The sequence below is a fragment of the Pelophylax lessonae genome, assembly GCF_965119305.1.
Source record: "Pelophylax lessonae genome assembly, chromosome: 4".
NCBI lineage: Eukaryota > Metazoa > Chordata > Amphibia > Anura > Ranidae > Pelophylax > Pelophylax lessonae.
In genome coordinates this window covers 275,986,344-276,008,535 of record NC_138771.1, presented here as the reverse complement: position 1 = coordinate 276,008,535, position 22,192 = coordinate 275,986,344, and the positions used below count along the sequence as shown (strand labels likewise).

General features: G+C 46.8%; 1 protein-coding gene across 2 annotated transcripts in view; it reads right to left on the bottom strand.

Moving 5' to 3' along the window:
• The window catches only part of EEA1 (early endosome antigen 1), a 221,613-nt gene that overhangs the window by 185,993 nt on the left and 13,428 nt on the right, over positions 1 to 22,192 (bottom strand). Inside the window, exons 2-3 of one of the 2 annotated variants that reach the window (XM_082254237.1) lie at positions 12,049 to 12,135; positions 7,782 to 7,910 (exon numbers count right to left, since the gene is read on the bottom strand). In XM_082254237.1, the coding sequence (XP_082110363.1) occupies positions 7,782 to 7,910; positions 12,049 to 12,135 (216 nt within the window). The remainder of the gene's footprint in view (positions 1 to 7,781; positions 7,911 to 12,048; positions 12,136 to 22,192) is intronic. The other variant, XM_082254238.1, reaches the window with a different exon arrangement.

The following is a 22,192-nucleotide window of genomic DNA, read 5'->3' as shown; positions in this document are numbered from 1 at the left end:
GATGTAAGCCACCGCGGTAGCATTGTCCGCCTGTACCCGGACAGGACGGCCCCAAAGACTGTCCGACCATTGGAAGAGACAGAGTTTTATCGCACGCAATTCCAGCACATTTATCGGGAGGGAGGACTCCTCCTCCGACCAAGTGCCTTGGGCAGACAGGTTGCCCAGGACTCCACCCCAGCCCGACAGGCTGGCATCCGTGGTAATCACCGTCCACACCAACGGACGGAAGGACTTGCCTTCCGCCACCGACGGGGACTGGAGCCACCACAGAAGAGCCAATCTGGTCTGACAACTCAAGGAGACACTCAGATCCAGGGACTGAGGCAGTCTGTCCCACCTGGCCAGGATCTCCGTCTGGAGAGCCCGCGTGTGAAACTGAGCAAAGGGTATCGCCTCGAAGGCCGATACCATCAACCCCAGGCCCCGCATACAGGTCCTGAGTGACGAGGACGGGTTGTCCCTGAGGGACCTGATCTTGTCCTGCAAAGTCCGGAGCTTGTCCTCCGGCAAGAACACCCTTGCCTGAGCAGAGTCCAGAATCATTCCCAGATAGGGAAGACGAAGCGATGGAGACAACGTCGATTTCTGAACGTTGATGGTCCATCTGAACTCCTGGAGTATCTGTACTGTAGTGTACAGATCGCGCACTAGGCCCTGGCTGGCACGTGATCTCAGAAGTAGATCTTCCAGGTAACCCAAGACCGCAATGCCGTGAGCCCTCAGCAGGCCCAGAACCGGCGCCAGCACTTTGGTAAAAACCCTTGGTGCCGAAGCGAGACCGAAAGGTAATGCCACAAACTGGTAGTGGTCCTCTGCGATAGCAAACCGAAGGTACCGCTGATGACCCTCGAAAATGGGGATGTGCAGGTACGCATCCTTGAGATCTATCGAGGCCAGGAATTCCCCTGGCCCCAGGGAGGCCACCACCGAGCGGAGAGACTCCATACGGAATTTTTGAACGCACACAAATCGGTTCAGCGCTTTCAGGTCCAGAATAGGACGCACTTTGCCCTCCTTTCTGGGCACAGTGAACAGATTGGAATAAAACCCCCGAAACCTGTCCCGATGAGGCACCGGGACAATCACCCCCTGAGCAAGAAGGTCCTGAACCGCTCGGTGCAGGTCCTGCAGACGCCCCGGAGGCAAATGAAGATTTGAGGGAAAGAATCTGTCCGCCGGCCGGGAAAGGAATTCCATCTTGTACCCTGATCGAATGATTTCCTGAACCCACCTGTCCGATATCCGGAGCAGCCAAGGCTGGAGGAAACCGCGCAAACGTCCCCCCACCCCTGAAAAGGGTGAGGGCGCCCCTTCAGGCAGAGGCGGACTGACCCGCCGAGCCGGCATTGCCCGACTTCTGCTTACCCGCCCAGGCCTTCTTCTGGCCGCCCTGGGCCTTGAAGGGCTTGCCCTTGGATTGGTTCCGAAAGGCACGAAAGGACCCCTGATTGGATCTAGGCGCAGAACCCCGCTTGCCTCGAAAGGACTTGTTCTTCGGGTTCTGGGGTAGCATGGTGCTCTTGCCCCCCCCCCCCCCCGTGACGCCTTTTATCAAGGTATCCAACACCTCGCCAAAAAGGCGAGAGCCAACATAGGGAAAATCAGCAACTGTTTACCGCGAGGACTGGTCCGCCGACCAGCTCTTCAGCCATATCAGTCGCCTGTTAAGTACCGAGACACTAGACAGGCGTGCTACTAAGGGGGCCTCATTTAAGGCCGCATCACACAGATACATGATTCCCTGGTGGATTTGATCCACCATTTCCAGTCGGGCAGGCGGAACATCATCAGACACGAGGTTGCTCCTAAGCACCTTGATCCAATCAGCCACCGCCTGAGCCACCAAAACGGACGCGAAAACAGGTTTGAGCAACGAGCCCACCACCATATAGGAATGGCGGGCCAGAGACTCCAACCGCCGGTCCGTGGGATCCCGGAAAACCAGGGAATCCTCCGTAGGAATCAAGGTAGCCTTGGTTAACACAGCCACAGTGTGATCCACCTGTGGGGGCACACACCACCGTGATTCCGTAGCCGGTGCAAAGGGATAAAGCAATTTGAACTGACCAGGCACCAGGAATGGACGTTTTAACGTGCGCCACATCTCATTAACAGTGTAATGAAACTCAACCGGGTAGGGAAACACCTGCGCCGACTTGCGGGTCCTGTGCGTCCCAAATGAGGACACAACGCCCGGAGGTCTGGGCTCATCCTCCAAATGCAGCGTTTCCTTCACAGAAACAATTAATTCATCCATGGTCGCCCGCTCTTCAGGCGACCCCGGGGAGGAGGTATCAACCCCCTCCACCTCCGCCTCCCCCTCAGACCCCAGCGGGTCCAAGGATGAGCGGGACCCTGAAAAGGGCACGCTCGCAGCAGCAGCAGCCATATCACCATCTGAATCAGAGGAGAAAGACAACCTGGGCCTCTTTTTAGCAGCACGTTCAGCCATCAGCATTTCCATATTTGACACCAAGGTCGCCACTACAGCGGCCAAATCAGGTCTCAGAGGGGCCACAGGAGAACTGGGGACCCCCACTAGAGCTGGGGGGAATTTGCTGTCCTGAGAATCCATTGCCCAATGTGACAAAAAAACAACAGTGCAAGAAGTTTGTACTGTCCCTTTAAGATCGCTGCGGAGTTCGCAGCCCACCGCTACAGCTACAGTGACAAAGACCCCCAAACAGGAGAAGACAAAAAACTGAGCCAAAAGTGACAATACAGAAAGATATTGAGAGCGATAACCTGCAGAGCTCCGCAGAGTGTTGCCACCGCTGTCCTGCATCAGAGGAAAAGGAAGTGCTGCTAAAGTAGGCTGAACTTATAGGCTGCAGACCCAGGGAAAATGGCTGCCCCATAGGAATTGCATGGAAGGCTCCGCCAAAATGGCCGCCGAACATGCGGCCGGAACGATCGTTCTGCAACCGCAAGATGGCGGCGGATGGCGCCAAAACCAGCATGTAGTCTGCCCATAAAGAAGCCAAACATGCCTGCCCATACTTAAAATGGCAGACCGCGCGGATTCGCCCGCTGCGATCGCCACACACTCAGTCTGCACCCCCACAAACACCGAAGTGATACAGGGAAGGGGACCCCCAAAAACACACAGCACCGCAGCGCATGTACAAGCGATCCCCGCAGGGACTGCATCAGGGAGGCACACAGGCACAGACATGGGGAACACACAGCAACACAGACTGCCACCCCAGACAGAGGCCCCGCACAGAAGTACTTACCTGTACCGGATGGCGTGGGGAGCCTCTCAGAACGGAAAGCGGCTGTCCTCATCTGACAGGAATGCCGTTAGCCAGGGACATTGCACTGCAGAATCGCAGATGCGTCCAGTGAGGTAGCCACCTCACGGCTGCATCCCTGCTGCGAACAGGGATGGGTCGTTCGTAATGCCAGGGCGAACCATAGCTGAACGCTCGATGGCAGGCTGGGGGTCCATCTGACCCTCTGCCCTGAAGAACCAGGGCGGCCAGTCCGAATCCCAGCACCGCATGATCCATCTTCTTCCGAAGAGTCGACTAAAACTAAAGCTGACAAAATAAACAGCTAGCAAAGTAAGAAAAAAACTGACATTTTCAAAGAAAATCAAATAGAAGATTTAGATAGGCTGAGACTGTAGCCCCAGCACAGGGAAGCCTAACTACTCCTGACGCTAGGCAGATTAAAAACTGAGTTGGGAGTGGTCACTGCAGGGGGGTATTGACCAGATGGGACAGCCCCCATGGGTGTGTATATGCTAATGCCTTTTGTTTTTGACTAAGTCTATATGCCTAGCTACTCCTGCGGAGCGGAAGTCAATACCCAACAGTGATGACTTAGAGGGGGCGGCGACTGTCGGAGGACGTAAGAGAAAAACAGAAGATGACCTCCGTATGATTCTGATATCGATATAATATCCCCTCCACTGGGTCATAATTTAAAAAAAAAAACAAAAAAACGTCCGACAAATATGAGAACATGGGTACAAAACTATTTTGCAAAGCCATACCCTGGATTGAGAGCAAGCTCAGATAAGGGGGAGCTGGGGGGTCCTGTGGCACAGAAGTTTTTACCTTCAAGCAGAGAATGCATTAAGGTAAAAAAAAAGTTTGCCTTTAGAACTACTTTAACTGTTAACAGTGCAAACCAGCTCATTAGCAACATTTTATACACAGGGGGTTTTTAGTGCACTCAGCAAAACAGCCAAGCACACCTGAACACTGCTGTGAACCCTATAAGTAGCAGTCTGTTAAAAGGCTGCCTGCATAAACTCTCTAACTGGCATTATTAGTTCCCATCAATTGTACATGAACTTTGGTCCCATCCTGTATCAAACTATAAATGTAGTGTATACTGCCATACATGCCCCTATTAGGAACATTCTCTACCCCTCCAATTTGCAATAAATATGTGGCATATCTTTTGCTAGCAGGACTATTACTTTGTATACTACAGTGCCTTGAAAAAGTATTCATACCCCTTGACATTTTCCACATTTTGTCATGTTACAACCAAAAACAAAAATTAATTTTTTTGGAATTTATGTGATAGACTAACACAAAGTGGCACATAATTGTGAAGTGGAAAGAAATAGATAAACGTTTTTCAAAATTGTTTGCAAATAAATATCTGAAAAGTGTGCTAAGCATTTGTATTCAGCCCCCTTTGCTCTGATACCCCCTAACTAAAATCTAGTTGAACCAATTGCTAATTAGTAAATAGAGTCCACCTGTGTGTAATTTAATCTCAGTATAAATACAGAGCCCTAGGAGCTTTGTTAAAGAACCTTAGTGAACTAACCGCATCATGAAGGCCGAGTAACACACCAGACAGGTCAGTGATAAAGTTGTGGCGAAGTTTAAGGCAGAGTTAGGTTATAAAAAAATATCCAAAGCTTTGAACATCTCACAGAGCACTGTTCAATCCATCATCCGAAATGGAAAGAGTAAGGCACAACTGCAAACCTACCAAGACATGGCTGTCCACCTAAACTGACAGGCTGGACGAGGAGAGCATTAATCAGAGAATCAGTCAGGAGGCCCATGGTAACTCTGGGGGAGCTGCAGAGATCCACGGGACAACTATTAGTCGTGCCCTCCACAAATCTGGCCTGTATGGAAGAGTGGCAAGAAGAAAGTCATTGTTGAAAGAAAGTCATAAGAAGTCTTGTTTGCAGTTTGCGAGAAATCATGTGGGGGACACCGGAAACATGTGGAAGAAAGTGCTCTGAACACACCATCACCACCGTGACACATGGTGGTGGTAGCATCATGTTGCGAGGATGCCTTTCTTCAGAAGGGACAGGGATGCTGGTCATAGTTAATGGGAGGATGGATGGAGTCAAATAAGGGCAATCTTGGAAGAAAACCTGTTAGGGTCTGCAAAAGACTTGAGACTGGGGCGGAGGCTCACCTTCCAGCGACAAAAACCCTGAACAGGCAGCCGGAGCTACAATGGAATAGTTTAGAGCAAAGCATAATAATGCCTTAGAATGGCCCTGTCAAAATCCAGACCTAAATCCAATGGAGAATCTGTGGTAAGACTGTTCACAGACACTTTCCATCCAATCTGACAGAGCTTGAGCTATTTTGCAAACAACAGGCATAAATTTCACGCTCTAGATGCGCAAAACAGATCGGGATGTACCCAAAAAGACTTGCAGCTGTAATTGCAGTGAAAGGTGGTTCTACAATGTATTGACTCAGGGGTCTGCAGGAAGGTGACTTGGCAAGTGACAAACTACATCTGGTGGCAGGCGACACGATCAGGGCTCCCACTGATTCTGCATTATTGGGAGTTGAACTATTTCATTTTTCTTTTACAATGTAATAGAAATGATGTGCTTCAGTCATCCTGACACTATATCAACCATGGTGCTGTGATGACTGAAGCACTGACACCAGCCATTGCCCTGACAAACTGCCTGTGAAAAAACCTCCCCCAAATCTCTCCAAGATGTGCGTTTTTGAATACTTTCGATTTTCAAAAAAATGGCGCCGATGACAGTCAGGTAAATCGGAAGTAATGTCATATCATCGTTCCTGGGTTACCATAGCAAAGACCGGACCAAAGCCAATTCCATCTTTGTATGGGTCTCCGGCCAGCTGGCTTACTTGCCGGCTGGTAGCTCGGATCTCTTGGTGGGACAGGAGAGCCTGAGAGAGCTGACTATTACAAGAGAGCCGACCAGGCATCACCCCAGTACAACCCTTTGAAGTAAAACGACGTACCAAGTGGTTAAAGTGGAACTTTGGTCAGAAAATTAAGTCCTGCTAGGTCACTTCAGGCTGGCCCGTTTTACATGAATAGCGATGTAAAACATTAAAAATAAGTGCCTATACTGTTTAAAATCCAGCAATATACTGTCTCACTGCACGTGCTCAGTTGCTCTTTATTTGTAGAGGCCGATCTGCTGACAACTTTAAAGCAGAATTAAACCCTTATTTCCTTTAGGGCTTGTTCACACCACACGTGCATGAAAACCACGTAGATTTCAGTTACAGAGCTATTAGTTTACATCAGTTTTCATGTGCGTTTCAGTGAGTTTTTATGCACGCTGACATCAGTTTTTATGCGCATCAGTTATGTGCCCTATTCAAACCAATGTTGATCATGTCAGTTTTGTTTCCCCATGCAAAAAAACTGCATACACCTTGCAGATTCCTGCGCAGAAAAAAAAATCCACATGTTGTGGTTTGAACAGGGCACATAGAGAATCATTGCTTTCTTTGGGCCCTTGCGTGCAGAAAAACTGACATCTCTGCACCATGATGTGAAGGAGCCCTTACAGCCAAGGAAGCTGCTTCTGTCTGATTTGCAACTGCCATGCTGCCCATGTGATCAGTTAGGACAACAGCCATTTGATGGTTTCACAGTTTGGTTGAGGACACAAGCAAATGTAAATTAAGTTCCAGGCATTCCAAAAATGTAACTATTTTTTTTTTTTAACCATTAAGTCGATGGGCTTTATTCTGCTTTATGATTTACTGCTGTTCAGGGGCTCTAGGCTTCAGCAAAATGGCAGCCTCCAGCAAGAAGAAACAGGAGCAATGCTGGAAGCAATGTACAGAACACTCTAATATTGGTAGCGTAATTATTAATGTGGAAGGTATGTTCCCTGCTAAAGAACTTTATTTTTTTATCAAGTCGTTATGGGTAAAGTTCCACTTTAGGGTAAAAAAAAAACCTTCAGCACCACTTTAAGCACATGTTAGAAAGCACACTGCAGATGTAAACCGGCCTTAGTAGGCAGGGTCTGCAACTTCAGTATCTGAGGAAACTACATATTGTTGACAAAGACGAAAACAAAACCAAAATATAGACTGGTTGCCAAAAGAAAACACACCCCCACACACACACTTTTATATCAACTGATCCTATATCGGTTTCAAAGGAAAATTATTTGGGAAGTAAAAAGCTGGATCCATTGAATAATTTTCTTTTGCTTCCTCAGCCTATCAATCACAGGAAGTTCCTTGTGTAATCTGCTGTACCTGAGCCAGAGAAGACAAGCAAAGACAGTCACCATATAAAGGCCAGCTGAAAAAATGCAGCAAGCAGTATAAAGGAACACATGATTAGTGTATCGATCTATACATTTTGGACTGCAGTGTGTAGATTTGAAAATAAAGAACACCCAAGCTGCTACTGATAAAAAAAGAACACCCAAGCTAAGAGGTCTCTATGATTTTTACAGCATAAGATTAGCGCGTCTAATGCGGGATGGTTAATGCAGATAAAAACTGAAAAATCTACTGTATTTGTTTTGAGAAGCATTAAGGACCCACTGTTGCATCAGGTAGGTCACTGTGTGGCTTCGGCCCCTTTGTTCCTGTCTCTTCATGCTCACTCTGGTAATGTGCAGCAAGCTCAGTGGAAGTGACAAACATGGCCATACATAAAGGACAGATGAATCCCTGTGAAATGACAAGTCTTTAGGTACTCTGCGCAACAACTTAGCTGAATAACACAACTTATCTAACACGAATGAAACAGATTTAAAAACATATTTTGCCAAATTTTCATTATCCTGTATATCTAATTTATGTAGACTTTTTTGTGAAATACAGCTAGAAACTCTGAATGTGTTTAGTGTATTTGTCATTGACCAAGGAGGAGCTAAAAAAAAAAATGGAGTATCTCTAACGGAGAATGATTAGACCCTTTGTTGAATTTGCAGTCTGTATCTCCACTGGGGAGAGTAGTCTTTATGTGTATTGATGACTAGACAGATGACAAAAAATTGTCCCCAGAACAAAAAGGTAAAGGAATATCTTCCAAAGGGGACACATATTCCAGGGACAACAATCTAAACCATGGGTGCTCAACATGTATTCCTCTAGCTGTTGTAGAACTACAACTCCCATCATGCCTCTGCCTTTGGGAGACATGCTAGTATTGGTCAGCATCTTGCAATGCCTCATGGGACTTGAAGTTCCACAACAGCTGAAGAGCCATAGGTTGAGCACCCATGGTCTTACGCCTTGTACACACAATGAGAATATCGGATAAATGATAGTCTGTTTTTTTTTCCCGCATGCTAGTGTAATATCAAAAATCAACAGGTTACTTTAGTTAGGAAAATTCTCTTACAACAGAATACACCTTTAGTGTGTTGTATTGTAATGTATTCTGAGCATGTGTGGTCTTCTTTTTTTGGACGAATACTCTACCGATTAAATAAATATCGTACGTTCTAGTATCCTACTAGAAAAATTTTGGTGTTTGTCCCTTGGGATAATTTCGGATAACTGACGTGATCGGCTGTCAAAAGCTGTCTACGAACGATCACATTATTGTACAATCGCTTAGAAAGCAATATTTGTCATACGATTTTCTGATCGTGTGTACTAGGCTTTAGGAGGGAGAATTTCCATCACTTTGAGAAATATCCTCAAACTTCCTGTTGTGAGAAGAAAAGAGTATTTCACAAAAAGCGAAAAATACACTGGCAAGGCTTTTGTACTCTTCTGCTCTACTATAAAGTACTTCTTTTGATTTTCCCTTACTTCCTGTCCCTGGCAAATACCTGTCACCTTGACAGCATGTGGGGGGAAAGCTACTCAATTGGGGATAGGGTAATAAAGTCCTTACAGATATGCTAACCTGCTTTCTTTTTCGGCTTTGAGGAAAGTGAGAGGAAAAAAAAATACAACTTTTGTACTTGCTGTAAAATCCTTTTCCTTTTTGAGTCCACTGAGGACTCCTTTTTGGAGTCCACTGAAGTCTTTCACCTTCATGTTATACTGTCGCCTAATAAAGGATTGGTCACTGGCAAGCATAAAAACTAAAGGTCAGCCCAAGACAACGTCTCCTACACTAATCGGCATGCCTCCATTTTGTAGCAAAGCAGTACCAAGAGCATTATTATAAACAAAGAGACTTGTGTCCCTCAATTGACTCCAAGAAAAGGATTTTATAGCAAGTACAAAAATCCTGTTATCTTTCTTGTTCATTGAGGGACCCAAAAAGTCTTTCACCTTTGGGACAACCAAAAGCAGTCAACTGAAGGGTAAGCAACACCGCATATAAACATTAACAGGCTCTAGAAAACAAATAGAGAACTGGGGACTCCATTAACATGCTCAAGAAAACAAATAGAGAACTGGGGACTACAGCCACTCAAAGAACCATCTGAAAGACTATATGCTTGAAGCCGGCAACAGATGGAGCCTCAACATCCACTTGAACTCACAAAATATATGCACAGAAGATCAGGTGGCAGCCTTGCTAAAAGCCCAAGAAGCACTTATCAATCTAGTAGAGTGCACCATAACAGGAAATTATAGAACCTGATCCAAAAGCGTGAATGGTGGCCTGTCTGAGCAACCGATAAATGGTGGAACAAGAAGCCAGTGGACCTTAACTGGATCCATTTAGAATTGCAAAAAAGGGAATCGGCCTACCTGATATGAGCAGTGGCTGAGAAACTTTCACAGAACCACATCCAGACAATGGAGTGAATTTGTGAGTGACAGAGAACCAATGCCCTGACTTTGATGAAAGGCAGAGGCTATCTTGGGTAAGAAGGAAGCCCTGGTTACAAGATAACCTTGTCCCTGCGCAAAAACAAAAAAATAGTCCTTGCAGGATTAGACCACCCATTTAGACCCTTGCTTTGCAGGGGTGGCATCTAAAAGGAATACCACTTTGTGGGTGGGAGTACTAGATAGAGGAAAGTATCTAATGGGTTCAAGCAGAGGGTTTTGAAGCACGGAGAGAAACAGATTCAGATCCAACAGAGTCACAAGGGAGCTACATGGAAGACTATGTACAAAAGTCCTAATCAAGGCATGGGAGGCAAAAGGCATGTGAAACAAGATAGCAAGAGCAAGAACCGGACTCTTGATAGGGCTAAGAAGCAAACACTGGTCCAGACCCAGGTGTAAGAACAAAAGGAATCATCCTAAAAAGGAAAATATTCCAGGGTAGAAGCCCCTAAGACTCACACTACGTGAAGTACACTTTCCCTGATGACATGATAGACCTTGAGAGAAGTAGACTTCTTAGTTTTTAACAATGTGGGAATAAGGGATTCAGAGATGCCCCTGTCCCTCAGAACCTAAGCTTCAACAGCCATGCCACTAAAGTCAGCAACTGTGAAGCAGGATGTCAAACGATCAGGTACAGCCCATGCAGCATCCATCAGGAGTTTTACCAGTTTGAATTATCACATTCATCTTGGCCAATCCAGTGCAATGAGGATCACTGGAATGGCCTCAGCATGATACTGCAAAGCAGGCAAGGAAGAAATTTCAGAGGAGAAAAGGAATAGATCAGGGAGTACTGATCCCTTGGAGCCACTAGAGAATCCATTGTTTTCACTACAGGATTCCTGTACTTAGAGACAAACCTGTTCACAGCATGTTGTTGAATCTGGAGACCAGGAGGTCCATATTCAGCATCTTCTATCTATGACAACTTTGGGTTTAAATGCTGGCCTGGCGGGACAGTTTAGGTGGGTTCGGGCGGGGGTCCTAAACATACCTGAGCTCATCCCTACCTCCTGATGGTGATTGTATGTCACTGCAATGGTGCTGTCTGCCTGTATTTGGATTGGATGACCCTCCAGCAGAATGGTCTAATGCTGCAGAAACAGCTAAATTCCCTCAAACACCCGGATGTTGATCAGGAGGCATGATTCCCCTATAAATCAAATTCCCTACACCAATAAGGACTCCTCCTCAGCCCAGCAGGATGACTCCTGAACTGGAAAGTACTAACCTGGGATCAGACGTTTCTACTGAGGGACTAGACCCAGAAAATTCCAAATAATGAGTCAATTCCAGCAACAATTTCTGAAGGTTCAGTATCCATCTGAGCCACTGAAATGTCTGGGTCATATTGTCCAACAAAGCCTGAGCCAAATGTTCCCTCACCAGAGTTTGTCTAAGTTTAACACATTGGGGATGCCATGAGAGTTTAAGAGGGATGGTACTGGGACCAGCACATCCAAGGTGCAAATAAACTTAACAGTGCAGGGGACCCACAGGAAACTGCAGAAAACAGTGATGTGCTAGTAAGAATGGGACATGCCGGTATGTGTCCTTGATGTTCACAGAAGCCAGACAGCCTCCATGCTAAAGAGATACAATGACAAACCTGGTGGATTCCATGCAGAATTCTGAGCCTGAATTAAGACATTCAGTAGTAGGTGGGATATCCTGGAATGGCACTAAAGCTTTTTGTTTGCCATAGTCCACTCCTCCTGTAGTTGGCAGTATAACTGGAAGCTGAAAGATTTCCTGTGTCCCTTAACAAACATGGAGTTGAGAAAAGAAAAGAAAATTCACCCAAATTGTATACACCAATACTACATGCAGTTCTTTTTTTTATGGTGGTAATATTGCCTTTCCAAAGATACGTAAATGTGATGAGAAGTATGAAAAGGCTGCAAGCAGAGTTCTTACTAGCTGTTTTTTAGTGCACTGATGTAAATATGTTATTGACAATCATTCATTTTGGCAAGTGACATGGTTTTAAATGCTTAAACCAATTGGGATTAAGCAATCTACACATAACTAGGGGGGGGTCAAAGTAAACAATAAAACTTACCTCAGAAGAGCTTTCATTGTTAACGGTGTTTCCAGGAGCCGAAGAAGGATCAGTTTCAGAATTCTGAGTGCCAACTCTTCCAGGAGTCTAAGCAAAAGAACATAAACAAACTAACATAAATGAACCAGTAGAGCATTTTCAGTCAGCATTACAAAATCACAATGTTATTTTGGGTTTTATTGTGAAAATAAAAAAAATAATAAGAAGAATAAAATGCTGCCACCTAAGGCCTAGGCAAAAGATCTCATGGGGAATAAAAGTCTGCAATACTTACCTACTTCAATGGTCCTGGGTCCTTCATCAGTGCTGGCATTTTTTACTGGCTTCTTCTGGGTGCCAAGCTGCGGCCATCTTCTTTGGGGAATCCTGCTGACAGGTGACGAATCATCGGTTGTTAAGGACACGACAGCTGCCCGCTCCTTAACAACTGGCTATTCACAGTTTTTTTATTTTTAAGGAGAAAAAAAAAAAAAAAAAGGCAAAAAGCATGCAAAAATGCTTCAAAAACGCAGCACTTGCATTTTTGGTGCGGGTTCATTGAAGTCTATTGCATGCAATACGCAATCTGCTGCGGGACAAAAAGTCCCTGACCCTTTTAAAAAACACAACGGCTGAAAAATGTATAGATAGTGAATGTGCCCATAGGAAACCATGTTAAATGGACTGTAGTGCCTTTCTGCAAGACGGATTTCCTTCTAAAATATAAGTTTCCTGGCTTTCATACGGATCCAGTGATCTAGGTGCTTTTTGTGTGACTGAGCTGGAATAAGTATCCTGAAGTCAATTGCTGCATGCTTGTTCCACACCAGTGTCTTAAAAACTATTAAAGGCAGAGACGGCTGTATTTCTCTTGGTACAAGTTTTCTTTAAATCTTCCCTCTCTTCCTTCCTACAGAACTTTACAGATTTCCATTTAGATAAACGTGGAGCTGACACTTCTTATTAGAAAGCACCGTATGCTCTGCAGCCTACATTTTTTGCAAGTACCCTACATTTTAAACTTACTTGCAAAAACTGAATTTTTGTAAAGTCTTACCTGTAAAATTCCTTTCTCTGAGTCCTCTGACAGTCACCGCCACCTCTAAGTCATCACTATTGGGTATTGACTTCCGCTCCGCAGGAGTAGCTAGGCATAAGACTTAGTCAAAAGAACAAAGACATTTGCATATACACACCCATGGGGGCTGTCCCACTGGTCAATACCCCCCTGCAGTGAACACTCCCAACTCAGTTTGGTAGCATAGCAGTGTACAAGAAAAAACCCCCAAAAGAGGGGCGGGGGGCGACTGTCGGAGGACTCAGAGAAAGGAATTTACAGGTAAGATTTTACAAAATTTCAGTTTTCTCTTACGTCCTCCGACGTCGCCACCTCTAAGTCATCACTATTGGGATGTCCCAAAGCAGTGTAGACATGAGGGGTGGGAGACGCAACTGTAGAAAAGGCAACGCAGAACCCACATCAGAGAAAGGAACCTTACACGCACAGTAAGAGAATCTTCTGGGCAACAGAAAAGGCTCAACAGGAGCAACAGCCCAGGAAAGCAAATAACCCAGGGGATAAACAACCCCAACAGTCAGGGACCCACAACAAAACAAGGGTCCCTCATGACACTGCCGCACTGAGAACTTAGCGGCCAAAGGAGGCATCAGCTGATGCCAGAACATCTACCTTATAGAATTTGGAAAAGGTGTGCACTGACGACCAAGTAGCAGCCTTGCACACCTGGGCCACCGAGGCACGATGCCAGTAGGCCCAGGACGCACTCAAAGATCTGGTAGAGTGCGCCTTAACAGGGAAGGGTGGAACCTGTTCCTTCAAAGCATAGGCCTGTTCAATGGTCTGTCTGATCCATTTGGCAATGGTCGCTGCAGACGCAGCCATGCCCTTCCGAGGTCCCTCAGGAAGGACAAAGAGGAAGTCCGTCTTCCGAAAAGATTCAGTGAACGACAGGTAAACCCTGATTGCCCTGACAACATCCAAGAAATGCAATGCAACCTCCTTGGGATGCTTAGGCTTCGTACAAAGCGAAGGCAGGAAATGTCCTCATTAAGGTGAAACTCAGAGACCACCTTAGGAAGAAAAGACGGATGTGGTCGCAAGACCACCTTATCCTTGTGAATTACCAAGTAAGGAGAGCGGCAAGACAACGCCGCCAGTTCCGATATTCTGCGAAGCGAAGTGATCGCCACTAAAAAGGCAACCTTCTTAGACAGCAGAGGCAACGATATCTCCCGGATGTTTTCAAAGGGACAACGCTGTAACACGGACAGAACCAAGTTCAAGTCCCATGGAGGTAAAGGCTCCCTCCTGGGAGGAGCCAAATGCCACACACCTTGAATGAAGGTGCGAATTAAGGAATGAGACGCCACAGGGCGTTGGAAAAGAATAGCCAGTGCAGATACCTGGCCCATTATCGTGGCCAGCGCCAGGCGCTGGTCCCCCCCAGACTGGAGGAAAGCCAACACTCTTGACACCGAGTACTAGCGAGGGGAAAACCCCCTGGACTCACACCAGGCGAAATAAGCTTTCCAGGTACGGTAATAGATTTTACCAGAGGAGGTTTTCCTAGCCTTGATCAGAGTAGGAATGACCTTAGGGGAGAGACCCCCTGTCTCTCAGGACCTGGGTTTCAACAGCCAGGCAGTTAAAGCCAGCGACTGTAAAGCAGGATGGAAGATCGGACCCTGAGACAGTAGATCTTCCCGCATTGGTAACCTCCAAAGAGGCGCTACTGCCAGGTGAACAACGTCGGCGTACCAGGACCGGCGTGGCCAGTCTGGCGCCACCAGAATCACCAGGTGCGGTTCCGAGGCTAACCTGCGAAGGAACCTGGACAACAACTGAATCGGAGGAAAGGCATACATCAGACGATACTGATGCCAAGGGGTCACCAACGCATCCGAGGCGTCTGCCAGAGGATCGCGCGTTCTTGCCGCGAACCTTTCCACCTCGTGGTTTAGTCGAGACGCAAACAGATCCACGTCCGGGGATCCCCACTTCGCACACAGCATTTGGAAGACCTCCGGGTGCAGGGACCATTCCCCCTGGTCCAGGGTCTGGCGGCTCAGATAGTCGGTCTGCCAATTCTCCACACCTGGAATGTGAACCGCTGAAATCACCGGGACATGAGTCTCGGCCCAAGACAGAATGTCCATCACCTCCTGGGCCGCCCGGGCACTCCTGGTGCCCCCTTGGTGGTTGATGTAAGCCCCGGCGGTAGCATTGTCCGTCTGTACCCGAACCGGACCGCCCCGAAGTCGATCCGACCACTGGAAGAGACAGAGTTTGATCGCTCTTAATTCCAATATGTTGATCGGAAGGGAGGATTCCTCCCCCGACCAAGTGCCCTGGGCAGACAGGGTGCCCAGGACTCCACCCCAGCCCGACAGGCTGGCATCCGTGGTAATCACCGTCCACAGCAGCGGACGGAAGGATTTCCCTTCGGACACAGCTGGGGACTGGATCCACCACAGAAGATTCATTCTGGTCTGGCGACTCAATGAGACACTCAGATCCAAGGACTGAGGTAGTCTGTCCCACCTGGCCAGGATCTCCGCTTGAAGAGACCGTGTGTGGAACTGAGCAAAAGGTATCGCCTCGAAGACTGACACCATCAACCCCAGGGACCGCATGCAGGTCCTGAGTGACAAGGACGGCCTGTCCCTGAGGGACCTGATCTCGTCCTGTAATGTCCGGAGCTTGTCCAACGGCAAGAACACCTTTGCTTGAGCAGAGTCCAGAACCATTCCTAGATAGGGAAGACGAACCGAAGGAGACAAGGTCGACTTCTGTACGTTGATGGTCCATCCGAACTCCTGAAGCGTCTGTACCGTGGTGGACAGATCCTGCAACAGGTCCTGGCTGACACTTGATCTTAAAAGGAGATCGTCCAGATATCCCAAGACCGCAATGCCCTGTGCCCTTAGCAGGCCCAGAACAGGCGCCAACGCTTTGGTAAAGACCCTTGGAGCCGAAGCGAGACCGAAAGGTAACGCCACAAACTGATAGTGGTCCTCCGCTATTGCGAACCGAAGATACCTCTGGTGACCCTCAAAAATGGAGATGTGTAGGTACGCATCCTTCAGGACTATAGAGGCCAGGAATTCCCCTGGACTCAGGGAGGCCACCACCGAACGGAGAGATTCCATACGGAACTTTCGAACGCGCACGAAGCGGTTCAGTGCTTTCAGGTCCAGAATAGGATGCACTTTGTCCTCCTTTCTGGGCACAGTGAACAGATTGGAATAAAACCCCCGAAACCTGTCCCGATGAGGCACCGGGACAATCACCCCCTGGGCAACAAGGTCCTGCACCGCTTGATGCAGGTCCTGCAGGCGCCCTGGGGTCAAATGAAGATTTGAGGGAAAAAATCTGTCCGCCGGCCAGGAAAGGAATTCGATCTTGTACCCTGATCGAATGATTTCATGAACCCACCTGTCCGGAATTCGGAGCAGCCAAGGTTGGAGGAAACCACGCAAACGTCCCCCCACCCCTGAAACGGGTGAGGGCACCCCTTCAGGCAGAGGCAGATTGACCCGCCGCACCGGCACTACCGGACTTCTGTTTGCCTGCCCAGGGCTTGCTACCTTGGCCCTTGAAGGGCTTGCCCTTGGTTTGATTCCGAAAGGCACGAAAGGAGTGGTTGGGTCGAGGGGTGGAACCCCGCTTGCCACGAAAGGACTAATGCTTTGGGTTCTGGGGCAGCATGGTGCTCTTGCCCCCGTGACGCCTTTTACCAAGGTATCCAATGCCTTGCCAAAAAGGCGAGAACCAGCATAGGGAAAATCAGCAACTGTTTTGCGTGATGTCTGGTCAGCCGACCAGCTCTTCAGCCAGATCAGTCGACGGTTAAGCACCGAGACACTAGATAGACGTGCCACCAAAGGGGCCTCATTTAAGGCCGCATCGCACAAATACATGACTCCTTGGTGAATTTAATCCACCAGAGCCAGCCTGGCAGGTGGGGCAGAATCAGACACGAGGTTGCGCCTAAGCACCTTAGTCCAATCAGCCACCGCCTGAGCCACCAGAACGGACGCGAAAACAGGTTTGAGCAAGGAACCCGCCACCGTGTAGGAATGGCGGGCCAGAGACTCCAACCTCCTGTCCGTGGGATGCCAAAAAACCGGGGTTTCCTCAGTAGGAATCAAGGTAGCCTCGTTCAATACGGCCACAGTGTGATCCACCTGTGGAGGCACACACCATCGCGATTCCGTAGCCGGTGCAAAGGGATAAAGTAACTTAAACCGACTAGGTACCATGAATGGACGTTTAAAAGTGCGCCACAGTTCATTAACAGTGTAATGAAACTCAGCGGGGCAGGGAAAAACCTGCGCCGACTTGCGGGTCCTGTGAGTACCAAAAGAGGACACAATGCCCGGAGGACTGGGCTCATCCTCCAAATGAAGTGTTTCCTTTACAGAGGAAATCAACTCATCCATAGTTGCGCGTTCCTCAGGCGACCCCGGGGGGGATTCATCAACCCCCTCCACCTCCGCCTCCCCCTCAGACCCCAGAGGGTCTAAGGATGAGCGAGACCCTGAAAGGGGCACACCCGCCGCAGCAGCCATATCACCATCTGAATCAGAGGAGAGAGATAATCTGGGCCTCTTCCTAGCAGCACGATCAGCCATCAGCACCTCCATTTTGGTCACTAAAGACGCCACTACAGCGGCCAAATCAGGCATAACAGGGGGCGACAGCAGGACTGGGGTCCCCCACCAGATCTGTAGAGAATTTGCTGTCCTGAGATTCCATTGCCCAAGGTAAAAATAACAGTGCAATAAAAGGGTACTGTCCCTTTAAAACTGCTGCGGAGTGCGCAGCCCACCGCTATATGTACAGTGACAAACTACCCCAAAAGGAGAAGAAAACTGAGCCAGAAATGACAAAACAGAAGGTTATGGAAGAGACAGTCTGCAGAGCCCCACAGAGTGTTACCACATAGATCGCTGCTTCAGAGGAAAAGGAAGTGAGGTCATGAGAGGCTGAACTATAAGCTGCAAATAACCCAGGGAAAATGGCTGCCCATAGAACTGAATGGGAGACTTCGGGAAAATGGCCGCTGACATGTGCATGGAACGATCGTTCTGCCACACGCAAGATGGCGCCAAAACAGCATGTAAATCAGCCCACAGTGAAGCCAAAAACATGCTTGCCCAAAGTAAAGATGGCGGACCGCGCGTTTTTCCCCCCGCTGCGGCCGCCACACACACAACGTCTGCACCCCCAAACACACACCGAAGTGACACAGGGGAAGGGGCCCCAAAATATTTACCGCAGCGCATGTATAAAGAAGACCCCCACAGGGATCGCAACAGGGAGCCCCACACCGGCACAGACATGGGGGACACACAGCAACACAGGACTGCCACCCCAGACAGAGGCCCCACACAGAAGTACTTATCTGTACCAGATGGCGTGGGGTGCCTCTCAGAATGGAAAGCCGCTGTCCTCATCTGACAGGGAATGCCGTTTTGCCAAGGACATTACACTGCAATATCGCAGATGTGTCCAGTGAGGTAGCCACCTCACAGCTGCATCCCTGCTGCGAGCAGGGATGGGTCGTTCATAATGCCAGGACAAACCATTGCTGAACGCTCGATGGCAGGCTGGGGGTCCCTCTCACCCTCTGCCCTGGAGAACCCGGGCGGTCAGTCCGATTTCCAGCTCCGCATGAATCCATCTTCATCCGAAGAGTCGACTAAAAACTAAAGCTGACAAAACAAACAGCTAGTATAACAAAGAAAAAACTGATATTTTGAAAGAAAATCAAATAAAAAGATCAGAAGGCTGAGACCGGAGCCCCAGCACAGGGAAAGCCTAACTACTCCTGACGCTAGGCAGAAACAAACTGAGTTGGGAGTGTTCACTGCAGGGGGGTATTGACCAGTGGGACAGCCCCCATGGGTGTGTATATGCAAATGCCTTTGTTCTTTTGACTAAGTCTTATGCCTAGCTACTCCTGCGGAGCGGAAGTCAATACCCAATAGTGATGACTTAGAGGTGGCGGCAACTGTCGGAGGACGTAAGAGAAACAACAATGTTATGTAAGCAACTAAAAATAATTATATAAAAGAATAAATAGTTTGTTATATTTTTTTTTTTTAAAAAGGGGGGATGGACCAATAAAGATTACATTTAAATCAGAACTAAAGTCAAATCAACAAACATTCTCTAGGCAGAAGAAAACAAAAAAGTTATTTACCAGCTACTATCGATTTTTTCACTGTATATGGGTCATGCGCTGTGCAGTGTATATCCTGGCTCATTCATGGAACTCCAAGTACAGAGCCAGTGACAATGTAACACTAGCACACATGCTACATCATCAGTGGCTGTCCAAGGCCGAAAACAATCATTGTGGGAAGCTGAAGAAACAGAGAAGGTGTCCAGCAAAATGACAACAGGATCCCAGAAGTGTAAATAGCTGAGGGCATAGCAAAAAGTTAGTATGCCATAAAGTACAAGTATGCCGTGCATACCTGCACAATTTGGTGAAGGCCCCCTACCACGTGCAGAATTTAGTTCCACATAAGCATTTGATAGATCTAAACAAACAAAGCACATTTACTTGGTTTAACCTTTACCTCACTTGCTGGGATCAACATTTTTTCCAGTTTGAAACTACTGCTTGACAATAGTTTTTCATGCTTTCCATCCAACTGTCATCTGATCTGATATGCCAAATGGATGGGGAACGGATCCCCCATCCATGGGCACCTGACAGTTTACATCCATCGCTCCATAGAGGGTAATGGATGGCCCGATCATGTCCATCCAAAAAAACTGACAGGCAGACCTGATCAGTCCGCCCAATAAAAAAAAGCCTTACCGTACCTTTTATAGGTAGAGACACTCAAGCACTTCTATACTCCTTTAACAACAGAATTTCAAATGTTTATCTTTTTTACCCTTTCGCCTCTAAATTTACTACAGTTTAACTGCTTGGTTAACAGCAAATGCTGTTTCTAAGAAAGAAATCTCTGCTGTTTCCAAGAAACATCTTAACTGCAGAAGTGAGGAATTGATGATTGAATGATGACAGAGATGAGAAGCAACCACTTCCCTAAGCGCAACAATTTACTATAGGATCTAGCTCATTCCTTACTCTCATCAAGAGTCTTACAAATTTAAAATAAAACGCAGATTTTCACATACAGTTTGTACTGGGTGACAAGGCTGAGTGCTGTCAGAACACTAAAAAGTATCTGTGTATCTGCAAACATTGTGAATAAATTAAAGCGGTTATAAAGTCAAAATGTTTTTACCTTAGGGTATTACCTGCATTATGGTAAAAAGCAATGTAATATAAATAGAAGAGAAATTTCCGCGCTAGATGTGACAGAAAAACCAAATGATTAAGAACAATAGTGAGCAGCTGGCACAAAATCAACTAACAGTGATTCAAAAAATACAATAAAAACTAAAACTAAAAAGTGCAGCGCTGTTCTTTTTAGTTTTTATTATGGTAAAAAGTGCCCCACTACTTTTTCTGACAAACCCCGATTTCCCACCATCAAGCCTGAGAATAATTGTAGGGCTTCCTTACTTCTGAATGCCATCTATAAATGAGGCATTACGGCCTTTATACCCGTGGTCTCTTGACATAAAGAAATCAATTAAATTGGTTTCCTGGCCCTACCTATGTGCTTACTTCCATGGTCCAACTCTTGTCCTTTGAACATATGTGCTTTAAATAATTCCATTCTTGTGGACTTCTTTCCAAATTGTACATAACTAAACGTTATCCTCACCTGCGTCTTATGTGCATAAATGGACAGCTGATCTCAATGTCACTACAGAACCTGAAGACTGGCCAGATAATTGGTTTGCCACAAAATCCTGTTCTCAGAGAGCAGTGGTCCTGGAAACCTCCTATAAAGCTCACTGGAATTTAGCTCCAGCAAGGGTCAATACGTTTCTTCCTGCCTACCCATCAACTTCCTTTTGGGGCTTTAATAAAGCAGGTACAGTGCACCATACTTGATAGACATGCTCCACTGTTAGCAATTAGGTTCATATGTTCAAAATCTTCACAATCTTATTTAGTGTACCAACTGCCCCAGATTCTGCCTTCACAGGCAATTCCCAGAAGTCACTACACTGAAATATAGGCTTCTCTTGTAAGTCACAAACGCGGCCAAACAGTTCCAAAGGCCTAGAAAACCCCTGGGCCGTACCTCAGAGACTAAAATATAAATCACCCAGGCCATGATCTATGGTAAAATAGAGGTCACTCTGCAGGGCAGTGTCCACATATACACCAAGTTGTGGCAACCCTGGATTGATTATTTTCTTCCAACAGAGATCGACTCATCGTTACTAGAACAATGATTCACCAATATGTTGTTCTCCTTATATTTCCATCTTGCTATAATGATGAATACGCCCCCCCCCCCCCCCCAGAAGCACTTTTACTCCTTCCTCCCTCAGCCCATTTCTAACTGGTCATATTCCTTTCATGTTAGATTGAGCTTTCACGTATCCCTTCCTGTATGAGATTTTAAGGCAACCCACCCCATACCGGACTATAGCATTTTTGACCCACATGCAATATTGCTACGGAGACCTGGCCTTCTGGTAGGTGGACCACCAAAAGGAAGTGGAATTGCACATGTTTGCACTTTATTGGCACGGATTAGCACTGATCTGTTTAATAAGGAGCACGGAGCACATTGCACTTTCCTTTCACTGGATACTTGCTTAAATTGGACTTTTTGGGACTTTTAAAAATAAGAGCAGATTTTGCACATATTTATTTTCCACTATTTTTCTATCGATTTATATGTATATGTATATATATCCAGTATGGAGAATTAGCACTGTTTTGCACTTTGTTTGACCTGTTACAATAGCACTGTTTTGCACTTCAATTGAATATCAGCATACAAGGTCATTTATTCATTTATTTATTCATATAGGGTTTATGTTTTTTTCATTAGATTACTGCCTTACACAATTTGCATATTTGCAATTGTTTCTAAGCAGACCTATCTTTGTGCTGTGTACTACCTCATAATTCGCATAAAATCCCAAGATTTTTTTGAACAGCGGCACTTATAGGACATTTTCATTTTTTCAATCAGGAGGAAGAGTCCCGGACAGGTAAGGGACCCGTGGACATCGCTGGACAGAGATGGG